The sequence below is a fragment of the Toxotes jaculatrix genome, chromosome 3, assembly GCF_017976425.1.
Source record: "Toxotes jaculatrix isolate fToxJac2 chromosome 3, fToxJac2.pri, whole genome shotgun sequence".
Lineage (NCBI taxonomy): Eukaryota > Metazoa > Chordata > Actinopteri > Toxotidae > Toxotes > Toxotes jaculatrix.
The window spans coordinates 20,101,869-20,117,983 of NC_054396.1; the positions used below are offsets into that span (position 1 = coordinate 20,101,869).

At 38.6% G+C, this 16,115-nt stretch overlaps 1 protein-coding gene across 1 annotated transcript in view; it reads right to left on the reverse strand.

The window, feature by feature from the left end:
• Nucleotides 1-2,935: 2,935 nt before the first annotated feature.
• The window catches only part of poc1a (POC1 centriolar protein A), a 37,849-nt gene continuing 24,669 nt past the window's right edge, over nucleotides 2,936-16,115 (reverse strand). The window contains exons 10-11 of the mRNA XM_041035085.1: nucleotides 14,490-14,762; nucleotides 2,936-5,000 (exon numbers count right to left, since the gene is read on the reverse strand). Of these exons, the coding sequence (XP_040891019.1) occupies nucleotides 4,890-5,000; nucleotides 14,490-14,762 (384 nt within the window). The 3' untranslated portion in view covers nucleotides 2,936-4,889. The remainder of the gene's footprint in view (nucleotides 5,001-14,489; nucleotides 14,763-16,115) is intronic.

Here is a 16,115-nt window from a genome sequence, read left to right on the forward strand (position 1 = left end):
ATCACATCGTATAGTTTCTGAAACACTGGGCCACTCTATGTTATTTTACTGTGGTTCCTCAAAACCGTTCTGTGTATTTTGTATCCTAAGACCGCCTCTCATTTATTTCCTAGAACTACAAAATGTACAAAAAGTACCTAAAAGTACTAGCACCACACTGATGAAACGATAATTTCAGTGTCTCGGTCAACAAAGACAATTTATAACACAGCCTTGTACAACTTGTAGTTCTAAGAATACACACTGGCAGTAGATGTTTTGGGAAAACTGCCTGTTTTTCAGCCACAGTGAAACTATGTATGGCGGTGTAGCCTCCACCTGCTGCAACAGGGGTACAGCACTTTTGCCGTCAGTGTGGCTGGGTATCATCTAAAACTCATAAATCTGTCAGAAAATAACTTAATGTTTGAGGAAACAAAAAGCCAAGAAGAGCAAGGGAGTACAAAGGTCTGACACACTGAACGAGTAAAACACTAAAACACACACACACACACACACACAGGCAGTGGCGGCAACCACAGCACACCAGGAAAAACATATCCAGATGTTCTCCTCATAGGATTACCAACCCCCTCCCACACACACACACACACACACACACACACACACACACACACACACACACACACACACACACACACTTGTGGGCCACACATGGGCTACATATTACAGAGGCTTGCTCTCCAACTTTTCTTTTTTCTTTCTTTCTCTCTCTCTCTCTCTCACACACACACACACACACACACACACACACACACACACAGTTATACTTGTGAGGACCTTCTCGACATAAGCCTAACCTAACCATCACATCTAAATCCCTAACCCCAACTGTTAGTGGGCTGCTTTGGTGGGAGTGTGTTGCTTCAGGTACCAGTGAGACAGCAAAATATGATCCAGGAAAACCATTATGAGAGACAGACCCATGAGTTTGAAGGCTTATCTGAAGCCAAAACACTGCACAGAGGTTTACAATACTCTGAGACACAATTTTTACAACCCTAGAGAGTTATCACAGCGGTAACTATTTTATCTGTCCTCAGCATGGTCGCAAGGTAAACGTTAGGTTCAACTTTTTTTTGCCAGATTTTGCCTGTTGTGTCAATGGAGTGGACGCATTCAAAGGGATGAAGGGGCCGAAAACAGATAACTTACCCAACACTGAACAAGGGCAGTAACATAAAATTATTTCAATCAATCAATCTGCCAGTTATTTCCTAAAGTAATAGTATGGCATATAAAATGCCAGAAAATAGTGAAAAATGAGCATCACATGCTCTCAGAGCTCACAGTGACTTCTCAAATGTCTTGTGTTGTCTGAACAGTTCAGCTCACAGTGAGTGAAAACCAGCAGATACTCACAGCAGAGAAGTTAGAATCAAAGGATGTTTGTTGGTTTTACTTGAATGATTAATCCATTAACAGAACAGCTGCCAACTGATTTCCTGTCAGCTGGCTTATTGATGAATTGACTAATCACAGCGGTGAAAGTACTGGGATCTTCTACTTAAGCAAAAGTAGCATTAATACAGTGTAGAAATACTCCGTTACAAGTAAAAGTCCTGCATCCAAAACTTCGCTGGATTAGAAGTACAAAGGTATACGTATCCTTCAGTAATAATTACTGCTGAATTAATGTCTAAGCATTACTAATGCTGTTGTAGCTGGTAAAGCTGAAGGTAATTTTAAGTACTATATGTACTGCCAGGTAGCCTAATCAATAACAATGTATCATAATTTATGAGTTGCTTGTATTTTGTACTAGAATTGCAAATCTGCAAAGTAACTAGTGACTAAAGCTGCCAAACGAACATAGTGAGGTAAAAAGTACAACACAATCTGAAATAATGTGGAGTTAGAAGTATGAAGTAACATAAAATAGAAATACTCCAGTAAAGTAGAAGTACCTCAAAATTGTACTTACACACACACTCTACACACACACACACACACACACACACACACACACACACACACACACACAGTCAAGCTTAGCAGTTATTGAACCCACTCTTTCAGCCCCTCCTCTCCTCCACTAGAGCTCCTGGCAGGCTGTCTGGTTGAGGCCCATAGTAAAGGGAACCGTTTTCTCTGGCATGAGTGTCTAAGTGTGTGTGTGTGTGTGTGTCCATGGGCCCCAGACAGGAAGGAAGAGCGTGGGCCCGGCAGCACAGCTCCAGAATTCCGGTTTTGTTTTTCTTCTTTTTCCATCAGTGCGGAGCCTGAGCCGGGTCTTAAAGAAACAGTCATTAATATTTTTCCCCACTTAATGACGCTACACTGTTCTCTGAGAGTGACTGAGACCTCCACAATAGGACTCAGAGTGACTCAATACTTCAGTATGTAAACATATTGCCACTTTAAATAAAGAAACTCAAATGAATGAGTAGTTCTTTTGTTGCTCAGATGTTTCTGTTCCTCGAGAAGTCACAGCATGCGTCTAAGCTTAGCCTCTGGCTCATTTTCATTGAAGCTTCTAAAAATAAAAGTACTGATCCAGCATCAGTGGTCAGGTTACCTAAATTACTCGGAGGGTGAAACATAAGGATTTCGGACACAAGCAGTGCAGGCGTATTTAGCTGCCACCCCCGTGCTTTTGTAATAAATCACTCAAAATCTGGCAAACCCAGGGTTGAATATTACTTGCCATAATTGATAGATGACGCATCCCAAGTCATGATCTTCACATTTCTGCTGAGGACAATAAAGACAGGAAAGTCATCATTTCTCGGGTAACTGCTCAGGCTCTGTGGACCAATCAGAGTGGAAAACAGCCTCTTAAATGTAACCGGTGACCTCATCGTTTTGGCAGCAGTTATGAAAATAAACTCTCTTTCACTCGATACACAAACAAAGCTTGGTGTTATGAAAGAGGAACTGGGATCGTTTTATCAACTAATTTCAAGAGTGAAAAAGATTTATTAAAAAGGTGCAAAATAACTTACTTTCAACGTGTAAAAGTTTCACACACAGGATAATTCAAAATGCAGGAATTACAACCAGGCGTTCTGTACTCACGGTGTAAAAACTCCAACATGGATCCAATGAAAAAAAGCACCATTATTCAAACTTAAAATATACAGCTGCCATTAATCAGAAAGATTCTTCCACTGTTGACGAATTGTATGAGAAGAACAAAATCATCTATGTATTAGTATGTCTCTCAGTACTTTCTGACTATGCTACTGTTGCACTCGGCTTTAAGCCAATTTGTTCCTACTGAAGACAAAAATCTTTAAAAACAGGTTTTCTGTGTATTCTCCTACATATTATAATACTAAAATCCTAAAACAGATAGGCACTGTGTTTTTCTTTTTAAGCTAAAGTTACTCAAATAAAATAAATACTGCATTTTTTTGGACTATATTCAGGCTTGGATTAATATTCATGTCCTGGACTACTGAGTATTTGCTTGAGATGCACTGATCCAAGTTTTTCTTTCCTCATACTGATTCATCAACCCAGATCTGAGCATTTATTAATACCAGTGGTCCCTTTTCCCCAAATTTAAAGCCTCTACATTCTGTAAAATCTGTATTTTCATGTAATGTAACATGAGGCCAAGGATTTCCGTTGTACTAAAAACTGAGTTTGTGGCTGCCATGACTGCATGAGAACCGGTAACTGGAAACGGAATATTTAAAATGACAGTGACAAGGGAACTGTGTATAATGTAGACTGGTTATATGACGGCTGATCTAAGATCAGTATCGGTGCCAACATCGGTTTGGAGTACTGAATCTGTGCATGCCTAGTATTTACTGGAGAAGGACAATGTACATGGTAATGACTCAAAATAAACTACAGTGCCCCTGTGATGTAGGAACATGTCACCAAGTGCGATGGTGTGGCTCAGTGATGTGTGCTGAAGTGTGTTTTTGGACAACAATGGAGGCTCACAGAGGAAAGATAAATCAGGCTTTGGCTCCACAGTGCTTATTATGAGGATAAATTCATTGTTGGTTTTGATCTTTTACTGAGAACTGTTGACAGTAAGAAAAACATAGAATAGATCAAAAAAACTGTCTCATACTTGCCAATTTGAACAAAGAACTTTGTCATATAAGACAAAATAAAGGCACTATACTGGCTCTGCACTAACTGTTTAGTTAATTTCCAACTGTCAGTACTTTTACTTATGATCGAAGAAGCACAAGAAAAAGTATCTGCTGGCAACAAATTGAATAAGGTCAAAACCAAGCTGATAATAAAAGAGGTTCCTATTTTAATGAGGTTTTTTTTTTCTGTGAGCCTCTGTCTCCAATTTAAAAATGAATGTATTGGCCAGAGTGCAACTAAAACGATGACTGTGCTCTGTGGACATTTTGGTTGTGTATAGTGTATGTGCATATACCATATGTGCTTTTTAACGAAAAAAAGCATTTTTCTAATATCATTCTAAACCAGCCTACACACACACACACAAACAGAAACACGAATGCATGTGCAGTGCATAGGCGAGTACGAAAGTCTCTTGCATGTGTCTACCCTTTTGCAAAGGAAGCCACTGTGTACTCTCTCACACACACTCACACACGCACACGCACAGTGACTAGTAGCAGCAGGTCCTTCGTCAGCAGAAAAGGGACTGCGCTCTCAGCACTGTTGTAGAAGAACAACTTCTCTAATATTAACCTCCTTCACTTCTGATATCTCTTTGTGAAATAACCACACAGTACATCAGCAGTAAGGCCCAGGGTGCATTTAAACTCCAGTCAGGAAACCGCTTCGGCTCAGTTCCTTGCTATATGTGTGACTGTGCAGCTGTGTGGGTAGGCTCTCGCGTTTTATTGCGAGCTAACAACAGTGATGTGGGTTTCTGTTTCTCGTGTTGATGAGACCCCATTTCACTCACACCACAGCTCAATCGGTCTCTGATGCCGCCATCTTTAGGCCTCCTCTCGTCCCTGGAGATGTAGACCGATCTCCACCTGATTCTCCAAACACTCCTTGAGCTTGTCCTCTGTCAGCGTCAGCCTCTGCTCCAAGATCGAAACCGTCTGGATGAGAAAAGGAGAGAAGAGGGACGATTGGGGAGGGGAACAAGAAAAAGAAAGAAAGGGGGGAAGGAAGGAGATGGATAAGAGAGACAGAGCATGTTAGAGAGGGCTGTACAGCATCAGCCTGACATTAATGACTATATAATGGCTGTGTTTGTGTGTGTGAAAGAGGCAGTTTGTGTGTGTTTGAGACAGATGTTGTGCGTGCAAGACAATCCAGCTGATTATCGTAGAGAGATCTGCTGCCTGAGCCGAAAACAGCAGAGTCTCTGTGTCTGGCACGCACTCTCTCTTGTTCTCTCTCTCACACAGTTGCATAAACACACTTACGCACACAAGGAATACAAGAAAGTCGCTTTCCGATACAGAACGGGCATGTGTGGGTAGTGAGATCACAGCACGACATACTTTTCCTCTCAGCATCCTCCAACAGTGACAGCGTTTGTTGTATATTTGTGCTTCTACGTTTGAGCACCGTGTCATCTCAGCCCGTTTATCAGAGGAGCCTCCAGGTGTAATTTCCAGTGGTGTCACCGTCTGAATGAACAGATTTACTGAGGATAGAGCTGACTTTTATAGCTTTTATTCTGTTGGAGCTTGAGCTGCCACATCAGGAGAATGACTTCCATGACTGAGAGCAAATTGTAAGAATTAGATATGTATATTTATATATATATACACACATAAAAATAAAAATTTAAATGCTGCTGCTACTTTGTAAATCACTTAATGGGCTCAGGCGAAAATACACTTCTGCTATGCTTGACGAATATAAAACAAGTTCCTCAGATGTTTAAGAAGAAATCAGGTAGTGGTAGTTTGTTGCTTGAGTCAAACCTAGGGTAGAATACCAGGAATTGAAACCCTGGTGTTTCCCGGGATTTCTTGTCAAAATCTGATTCCATTTCCAGGAAAAAAAAATATTGGAGGATCCTGGGATTTTCAGTGTGTGTGTTTATGCACTTGTGCATTCTCATACAGTCTTCAAGAAAATACATACACAACAAAATTAAAACAACCAAAAACAAAAAAAAATACCCTTCTCCAAATGTCATTAACACTTCTATGAATGTCTTGTGGATACAGTCCAACCTTGAATCACTTCAATAACAGTAAAGTAACTGGATCGACTCATCACTTGCGGGGTTCTTCCGATATTTTTTCATGCCAAAATAGCAGCTTATAATTCTGCCATGGTGCAAAATAATTTTGTGAATGCGTGAACTATATAGTGAGTTACAAACCTTATTAAGATAGAAGGCTTTTATATGTTTATATGCTGTTTATAAATGCAAAATAGGGGGACTTCAAGTAAAGTGTTAGCCTCCTGAATCAGAGCTGTGGGGTTGATTTGGAGAATCATTCAACAGATAGAGCACTGAGTGCAGGAGATCGACAAAAACCTCACAACTACAAGTTCAAGATCAATCTTCTTGTTTTCTAAATCCAAAGAAGCAGCATACTGAAATGGCTGCTCACTTCACAATACAGATGTTCATACACTCATATATAACGATTTGGACTTAAAACTGATTAGGGGATATGATGAGAAGCAGAGGATCAAACTATTCTCTATAAATGGCATAGTGTTTGTTTGTGTGTGTGTGTATATATATATGCACTTTTAAGAGTAACTGTTGTTCCATTGTTATAACATAAACAAATATGAAAGAAAAATCTCAAAAAAATGATATTAAATGTCATTTTATAATTACTTATCGACAGTTGTGCTATTAAAATCAAATTTCAGTTATGAAGAGAAATCCCAGGAATCCAGGAATGTGTCTTTGGTCAATTTATTTCCTCTACTGCCCTTTTATTAAATTAACTGTAAATGCCCACATAAATGTTTGGTTGCAGTTTAATTAACATCATTTTATTATACTTCTATTTTTATCTTTATGTAAGGCCCTTTAAATGTCCTCTGTGTTTGAAATGTTCTTGACAGATAAACTTAGCTTGACTTGTAATTATAATTGTGTAGCCAACATGATGTGGATATAAAGCTTTGATTCACTGATCTCCCCTTGGCTTTTTGTGCTTCTGCAGGAGAAAAAACAAACACATAAAGCACATTTTCTACCTGTAATCTACTATTTAGGCCGTAATAAAGAAAAATGTGGCACACAGGATCAAAAAGACATTTAACCTGAATACAAAAAGTTAAATGTCTTTGTGATGATGACTAACTGAGTTTGGGGAAATAGTATTAGAAAATTCACTTCGCAAAAAAGATGACAGTAATCTGAATGAGTCTTCTTCTGGAAACACTAAAGTGGTAATGGTTCCCTCTGCATCTCTGACATAATTGTTTACTGTGTTGCCTGGTGACAAACGTAGTCTCAGCCTGTGAGCAGTTTTGGATAGTAGTGCTTGGCAACAAAAATTTGGTTTAAGGCAAGGACAGTCAAACAGTAAACATGTCAGCCCCTGACAGATGAGACTCTAGATTTTGGTCAGTGAGAGGAGGATATGTCAACATGTCCTGACCTGTAAGTTTATGTCCCTCCTTGTGCAAAGCAAGCATCATTTTGAAATTGCTAGAAAGCAGGGCAGAGATGAGTGAGTCCTCAAGCACTTATGAAAATATAACCAGCTGTACATGAGATGGAGAGATGGACAGACAAGGAAAAACAGACCAGTTTCATTAATCTCAGAAGTAGTTGTCTTTCACAAGCTTTTAGGTGTAAATTGCTTCATTGAAAAATATCCAGATAATGGGTTAATTCATTAAAACTATATTGTGGGTAACTCAAAACTATTATATGATATGCACCTCATATAATGTGATCTTCATGGGTATACTTTCACACTGTCTCTTGTTTCATTTCTGTTCCACGAATGTCTCTTTCATCATCATTTAATGGTCACTTGATACAATGAGGGCAGTGCTGATACAATGCAAAGAATATGTTTATGGGAAAAAATAAACAAATTCTATATGCATTCGCACAAATTATGAACTCACTACTGTGGGATGACAACCCTGGAAGTTTTAATTCCATACTTTTGATGATTTGAAAAGACAGAGCAAGAAACAAAGTAAAAACCAGAAGTGGAGCTACACCATAAAAGCAAAAGAGGACAAAAGAGTTAAAAGCAAGAACACCAGAGATGGAGGTCAGACAGCGGACATTCAAACACTCAATACTCAGATGAAATAACCACTCCTATTACACTCTTGTTGGTTATTTTAACAAAATTAACATCATAAGCAAACTGACACAAAAGTTTTTTTTTCCCTCAATCATTCAATTTCAGGAAGCTGAAGTCATGATGTCATAGCCGCTGTACTGTCCTGTCTCTTATTGAGCCTCTTGTCTCTTATTCTTTCCATCAGCCAATTTTAAGAAAATGAAGTGTGTTCCTGGGGGTTTACCTTCCCTATTCTAAGACAAATCACCATCCACTATAGATCCACGATTTTTACGATTAAAAGTTGAAACCTTTCTGATTTTGACAAAGGTAAGCGACAATTACTTTGTGAGCACAGAAAAAAAAACACTATAGCTCCCATGAAAATTTACCAACACAGTAACTGGGTTCTTGCGTTGTCTTAACTTGGTTTCGTCCACTTGTAATCTCTGCTGTCTTAAAGTGTTCAGTCCTCTCTGTCCTGCTGCTATTACAGACATATCTGAAGAAACAACGATGCGTTCACGCGCTCGTGGACTCATCACACCGTTCTTTGGTGCACATGTAAATGTAGCCATTTTCAAACATCACCTCACAGTGCCACACAAACCTATACACATGGCCAGGGATGAATAATCACACATGTAGTCATGAAGGACTTGAAAACATCATTGCTGAATCTCATAGTCCGACACACACACATCACAAGCCAATGAGTTCATCGATGTGTGGGCGAGTGGTGTTTTCCTTTGGGTCATCAAGCTAGATAACATCTCCTGCTATTTCATGCATCATGGGAGAGAAAGGGTTTATATTTCCTCTTTCTCTCCTCCTCTCTGCCTGTCTCCATTTTCTAGATCAATACTACCCTGTTTATCTTACCAACCTGATATGACTGCCCCGTCCTCAGCTCAGCCAGCTATTGGTGTTGGTGTGTGTGTGTGATTCTGCACGTGTCCCCAGGCAGCGGCAACATTATACGGGCCTATAGTTTTCATCTGGAGTAGAAACCAAATCTTTATGCTCCTAAAAATAGAGCGAGCTGTTTTTCTTTTCTCTCCAGAACACATTATACTCTCCATCGCCCTAAGCATTACTGGCCTCTGTTACAAGGTCTCATAGCTTTGGTATGATCCACGCTTCAATAGTCTGAAAGTCAAAAGAAGACAAACTAGCGCTGGTGAAAGGTGCAAGTGTCACTTCTCTTTTCTAAATCTAGCTAACTGAAGTGAGTTCTTAAGTATGCCATTATTGAACAGATAATCACTGTGGAACTGGTGAAAAACTAATGAAAAAAAAAACCCCAAAAATTGACAGTCTGTTGGTGTGAAAAAAAAAAAAAAGGCAGTGAAACTATACTTACAATCTGCAGGTGTGGAGAACCAGCTGTGCTGCAGTTTTAGACCAACAGTGTTAATATCCATAACTAGACTAAAACCCATTATACTGGCCAATAGCCACTAAAAAGCAGTCATCAGTTAAAAGCCTCAGCCTATCATTAACATACTAATGTTAGCCTGTTACCATGCTATTCTAGCATTAAACTCAAAGAACAGGCTGAAAGGAATTTATGCTTTAGTTTCTGAAGTATCTTGCAATGTTAGTGTTGGACAAGTGGAAATTCTGAGCTCTATAAGCACAGTGAAGGGATAACCAAGTCATGAAGTGACTCTAAACTTCAATATTGTACATGTTTCATTATGATATTCATTTTTTTTTTATTATAAGCGGTCACCATAAACAAACATTTAATGCCAAGACATGTTCTGAATGGTAAGGCTGCAGCAAACAACTATCCCTGTCATCATTTAAGCTGACAGTCATAGCAAATTCTTCACAAGTTGTTAATAGATTGGAAAATATTAATACTAATATGTTTGCATTGTTACCAAGTAAAAAGACTGACAAGAAGCCTTTTTTTCCATGTGGATTTTCAGGTGCTAATATTTACAGTCTGATAAAATTGCCTTGTTCATATTTTATTACAATATTTCGCAGGATTATGATGACTTAACTCTGGAATCCTCTTCTGTCTTTTTTTTTTTTTTTTAAATTTCTACAGTTCAGAGAGAAAGGAAATCAAATGGCTTGGGTGCCATTTTAAGAGAAATGGTTTCATTTTCCCAGAGAAATACTATAAACATACTAATCAAAGACTTCTTCCAGTTTCTTAAAATCAAAAACACTGTGATGAAATCTTTGCAGTTCTTCAAAGAGCATTTGGTTAGTGAGCAGTTTAGTGGTTTCCAAAAATCCAGAACCTACACTTTAATCACAGAAACTGGTTGAAAAAAATTCGGAGGAACAGTTGCGAGGGAATGTCCCGAAAGATTCCCTTTCTCCTAATGTTCCTTGCAACTCCAGTTATAGCTGCTCTTACAGGAATACACATTCAGTGGACCTACTATTTCTATTGTGACACACACAGGTGAAGCAGAAAATGCTGTGTCTAGATACTCTGTCTCTGTCTAATAAACTAATGTTGAATGGTCTATTGAGGAAGAAAAGGTGAGAATGCACTTGAATTAATAAATGAAACTGCAAGAGAGCAAGTCTTCATTCAAGAGTCTTCATAATTAAAAGGAAGAGTGTGAAAGAAGGGGATAAGTGCGGGGACTGCAGGCTAAGTGTGAAAGGACATGTAAGAGAGATGAATTATAAGACAGAGGGAGACAAAAAAAGGGGTATGGGGGATGAGGACGGGGGTGGAGGGTTAGACAAGTGAAAAGCAGCTAACACAGCAAACTGTGGCTTTGGAAGATTCAGTGTAATGTTGAATAATTCATCATCTTCCCTCTCAGTCTCCTCGACTATTAGAGTTACAAAGAGCTGTAATAGTGAAAAATAATGCTGTGGAAAAGACTCATAAAAGGAGCAGGAATATAGTGCAGAAATAAATAATGTTGCCTCATCAGCCTAATCTCCAGAGGATGGGCAGCAGTAATTTAAGTCTCCATATTAACTAAAGTTGAACAGAAATTAGAATAAGACTGTTTCAAGTCAAGAATGCTTGTTTCTAGTTACACCTTTGTGTGCATTAAAAAAAACAGTGTGAGTGCATTTTGGAGGTACACTGCAATAAAAAATGGGCTGAGCTTGTCTGACAAATACTTTATAGTAAGCTGCAGTTAGCTAGTTTCATGTCTGTATTTTAGGAAATAAGATGTATCATGGGTTACACTTCGCCTGGTAAGCTAAAAGACGCACACTGCCAAATATTTCAGTCTATTTTAAGCAAATTAGACTTTGTGTTTGGAAAAAAAAAGGCCTGCAATATGTAGCTAATTTTGTGCTCCACAAACCACTGTTTCCTGGGCATTTTACTATATTGCATTACACTATTTAAAGTTCCAGTGGTCTGAATGAGTTGTTACATGCTGTTTCCCACAAGATAATGCAGATCCCATCAAACTAGTAGAGGTCTGAACTCCACTGTGTTCAACAGAAACCATTATTTCAAACTATTATTCACAAGCTGTGTATAAAACAGCAGATCAGGCGCTGGTGATTGAAAAGTGTGAGTGATTCTTACAGTCCGTGTTGTCCACAGCAGTAATGATAAATCTGCAGCCTCTGATTTCAGAAGTGCTGCATCAGAACGCAGTGACATTCGCATGGCTGTTTACTCTCACACCTTTACACACACCAGACTGGTCTCTATTCTGTAGTTTATGCAGGAGACATTGGATTACAATGGTTTATCAATCCTGTGTGTCATTTATCCTTTCCAACTTTCTTTTCAGTAAAAAGTAGTGTTTCAGGTTTTGTTCTGGAAATGCAAAAGCTGCTGTGTCATATTTTAAGATATCATGTGACAATTTAGCAGAAATAACTTAATAACTTGTTTTAATAAACTGCAAAATTTGCTCCTATGATCATTGGGTTACCATCCAAACAACAAGAAGCTGAAGCCAACTTCCTACTACTTGTCTTAGTCTATTGACCTAATTTAGAAAAGATATCAACCATGTTTCCACCACTGAAGAATGAAGCCTAACAATAAAAGACCTGATGAATAAAACCAGATGCAGAAGGTCCATCTGGGATCAGGGTTGGAGTACAGTGAGCTTGAAAGAAAGAAGCTGGCACCACCAACCTGAGAGGGGTGAACTAGCTGCCTGCCTGCCCAGGACCAATATTAAATGCTCCCACATGCTGGGCTGCAGCTTGACCAAGAGAGAAAGAAAGCCAGCGAGAAACATTTGACAGAAACACAGACATAAAAGAAGTGTTTCTGCATCTGTGCAAGGCCATAAAGCATTTACACTTACTATCAGTGAGTGAGGCAGAGTGCTGCCAGTGCTGATGTATGAGTGATGTATTTTCCTTAGGGCACATTCACAGCCTCCAGCTAAAACCCTGCACCACACACACACACATACACCCCTCCTCCTTCCACCTCACCTTACTCTTCATCTCATCGGGGTGTTCTTCTTCCTCTGAACTGTTTATTTTCCACCCTACAGTCATTTTCCTTAATCCACTGTAACCTTAAAAAATAATTTGTTGTGTCTAGGTAAAGAGAAAGCTTTTTGTACAGTAAATGCATCTCTGACCAAGTTCTTCACTGTGGAATTTGTACCAAGGAAGAGAAAAAAAAGTTAAAGTGAGATTTAAAGTTTTGAATGAACATACAGCACACTACTTCTAGAAATATGCACAATCTAAGTTCAATTCAGTACATATAACAGTGCAAGAAACTGCTGCTATTTGGTGAAAATTGTATCTTAGATGTTGACCTAAGATTAGAACTGTTTCTGGCAAAACATTACACATCTGGTGATTCATTATATGGTGTTTCTTTTTGGTGATTATTCCAGGAATGCACTAAGTATAAAATAAATGGCCAGTTTTGACACAGCTGCATGCCGCTTGTTAATCATCTGCAGAAAGTGTAGAGTTTAATTTACAGCAAAGTTTATCCAGTACATGTAAATAAACTAGAGATAGGTGTTATGAAAACTTTGCACTTAAAATCACATTAATAACAACAAAACCATGTAGTGCATCCAATTTACTTAACATTTGTAACACTTAAAAACAGAATTGCAAATCTTTAATGTGCATTCTGCATAGGTCAGTCAGCTAAAGGCATAAGTTGTAATTGAAATTTTGCTTATGTTTTATACAACCATCAGCACAGCACATCTGCGAAGCTCAACAATAGCACACACCACACAAAAGACAAACTGATAAGAAGCGGACCTTTTGGTCTGGTTGCTGTTCTTTTCTGTTTTTGTTCAAGGGCCTATTTTTAGTCCTGCAGGCTCTGGTTTGGTCTGGCTTCAAACTGTGTCTGGCCTTCACCAGCCACGAGAGCACTCATATTGAGAGTAGAGCCTAACCAAACACAGCCAGCGTGGTGTGTATATAAATGGTGTGTGCGTGCGTGGATAGATACAACTGTTTTTTTTTTCTTTTTCCTATTTATGATTAGAAGATTAGAACAAGATTAAAATTGTGAAAAATGAATAAATTAAGATTAAATTAAGATTAGAACATGCTAACTAGGTGAGTCACATGTCGCCACTTGAATCATGATATGAATGTAGTTAGCACATATGCATATTAGCACAGATAAAATATGCTTAAATTATTTGGGATACAATAAGAAAAGGAAAAAAAATGTATGTAAAAATAAAATTGTACAACGATGTGTTGATAACCAAAGCAACCTAAGGACACGTTCCCTGAAATTAGTACAAGTAATAAATGAATGAAAGAACATGTAAATGTTGACAGTTAGCTGCTACACTGGTGTATATGTGAGCGAATTCATGTGGATGATGCTTGTTAGAGGGTCAGTTCAACCAAATCACAAAGATGTAATTTTCTCAGCTAGTGGACTCCGGCCATGCAGAAAGTTTAATTTTAGTGTTTTTTTTTCCCCCTCCAGTTTTTATTCCAGATCACAGAGGTGGACTGAATTTAATTTCTGGAACACACAGCATTAAAATTATGTTTCATAAGCTTTACTGTTATGTTGCTATGGTGAAACGGTGTCCCGGGTTACTCAAGACTATCTACAGACCTTAATATGGACATTATCAATGTATCATCCTATCTGAAGAGAATGGTTGCCAATGAAATTATGAAATGTAACTACACATTTGAGGAGTAAAATCTACTACAGACGCACACACCTGTGTGGAGTCAGTGTGCCAGTCTAATGCAGTAACAGCATGGAAAAGGTTGTTCTTTTTTAGTGTTTTTGTGTCTGTAATGCTGAAACCAGCTCTGCCCCACAGGTTGAAAAGTAAAGGAAGCTTTTGTTCTGAACATTGTGAGTGGGAGGCTCAGCCAAAGTACGGTGCATGCTGTTAGTCATAAGAGATTAGCACATCTTCTGCTCACCTGAGTGAGAATATCCAGTTGACCTATGATGTGTTCCAGGGTGCTGGCTAGAGCAGGAGGGACCCCTCCATCTGAGACCTGGGACTGTGCTTGAACATGGGATGAATGCTGTGATAAACCCTGTGTCTGATGGGTGGAGGTGGAACTGGAGCTGGGATTTCTGTAGGTGTGGGAATGAGACGCTCTGCTGTGGCTGCCACTGTGACTGCCACTCTGGGTGCGGGCAGCAGTTTGGGAGTCCTGTTTGTTAAAATGTTCTGATGGGTCAGAGGTCTGAAAACAGAGAGAAAGAAGGGTGAAGAGGTGTTAAAAACTCAGATGGAGTCTGATGTGTTTCACATACAATATGGTATTGATATAAGAACCTTGTAATTGATAGAGGAATGAATGGATTAAACTGAAATGTGTTTACAAAACAGCGTAAATATATCTTAGAACTTGACGTGATCTGCAGGAAGAGTTGGTGAAAATTAACAAATCGAGAATAGAAAAGACAGAGTAGTGGGCTACAAAATGTGTAATGTCTTTGCAAACTGTGATATTTGCCAAAAGACTGACTTTGTAGAGTGCCAAAATGTTTGCATACGATCACACAGCGTGGCACTCCTTTCAGGAAATACTGAAATGTGTAACATTATAAACACCTGTATTTTTGATGTTCAGTAAATATACTATCAAAAGGGAGATAGTTGTAACAGTGAATCAAGATTGGGATTTCTTTCATTTTTAAAAACAGATGACCTTCAGAATCAGTGCCAAGTAAAATAAAAGCTCTGGTCATTTTCAAAAAGAGAGCACAAAATGACAAATTAAATCATCAATGAACTGCAAACTGGTTTTCTGAGAGGTTAGAATATCAGTAATAGGATGAGTATGTTGAAGTGATGTAGCGTAGTGTAGTTCTAACCTTAGATCTCCAGACAACAGAGCTGAGACTCACTCAGTCCATAATAGATTTATCACCAACAATCTTTTTTTATCATTGGTATGAGCAACACATTTTGCTCAGAACTTCATCAGACCCTTTTTATGGGCTGAGTGTGTGGTTGATACCACAAATATTTCTGACTCAAATGTTTTTCTGACTACAGTGATGTTCATCTTGTAGTTACCACCAACTCTTGCTGCACATATTGTGAACAAAAACTATAACTGTTATTGAGGATATTTGGTGAGGGGTGAATCAAATGTGCAGTCTGTTCAAAGTCTGATGCATTCTGTCAAATTCCAGTGTAGTTCTGGTGACATATTAATTATTTAGTTCTGGAAACATAAATCTGCAAATTTTCAAACAAAAAAAAAAGAAATATAAGTTTCACATTTCTAGGTCTGGTTCTGAATTGATTTTGAACTTCATTTTCATTTTCCTTCCATCAGAAAAAAAATCAATTGACCCTCAGCACTACACCAAATATCCACTTTTCTTATATTTTGCCAAAGAACGTTAGAACATAAAATGTACCCTGCAAATGGAAAACAATCAAGACTGACGTTGCTTAATTGATTTTTGTTTCAGTAAAGGAGCCGGTTGCACTGACTTTGGTGAGGATATGGAGTCAAAAGAGGGAAACTGTTGACTCTCTCTTTCTCTCTCTCTCTCTCTCTCTCTCTCTCACACACACACAC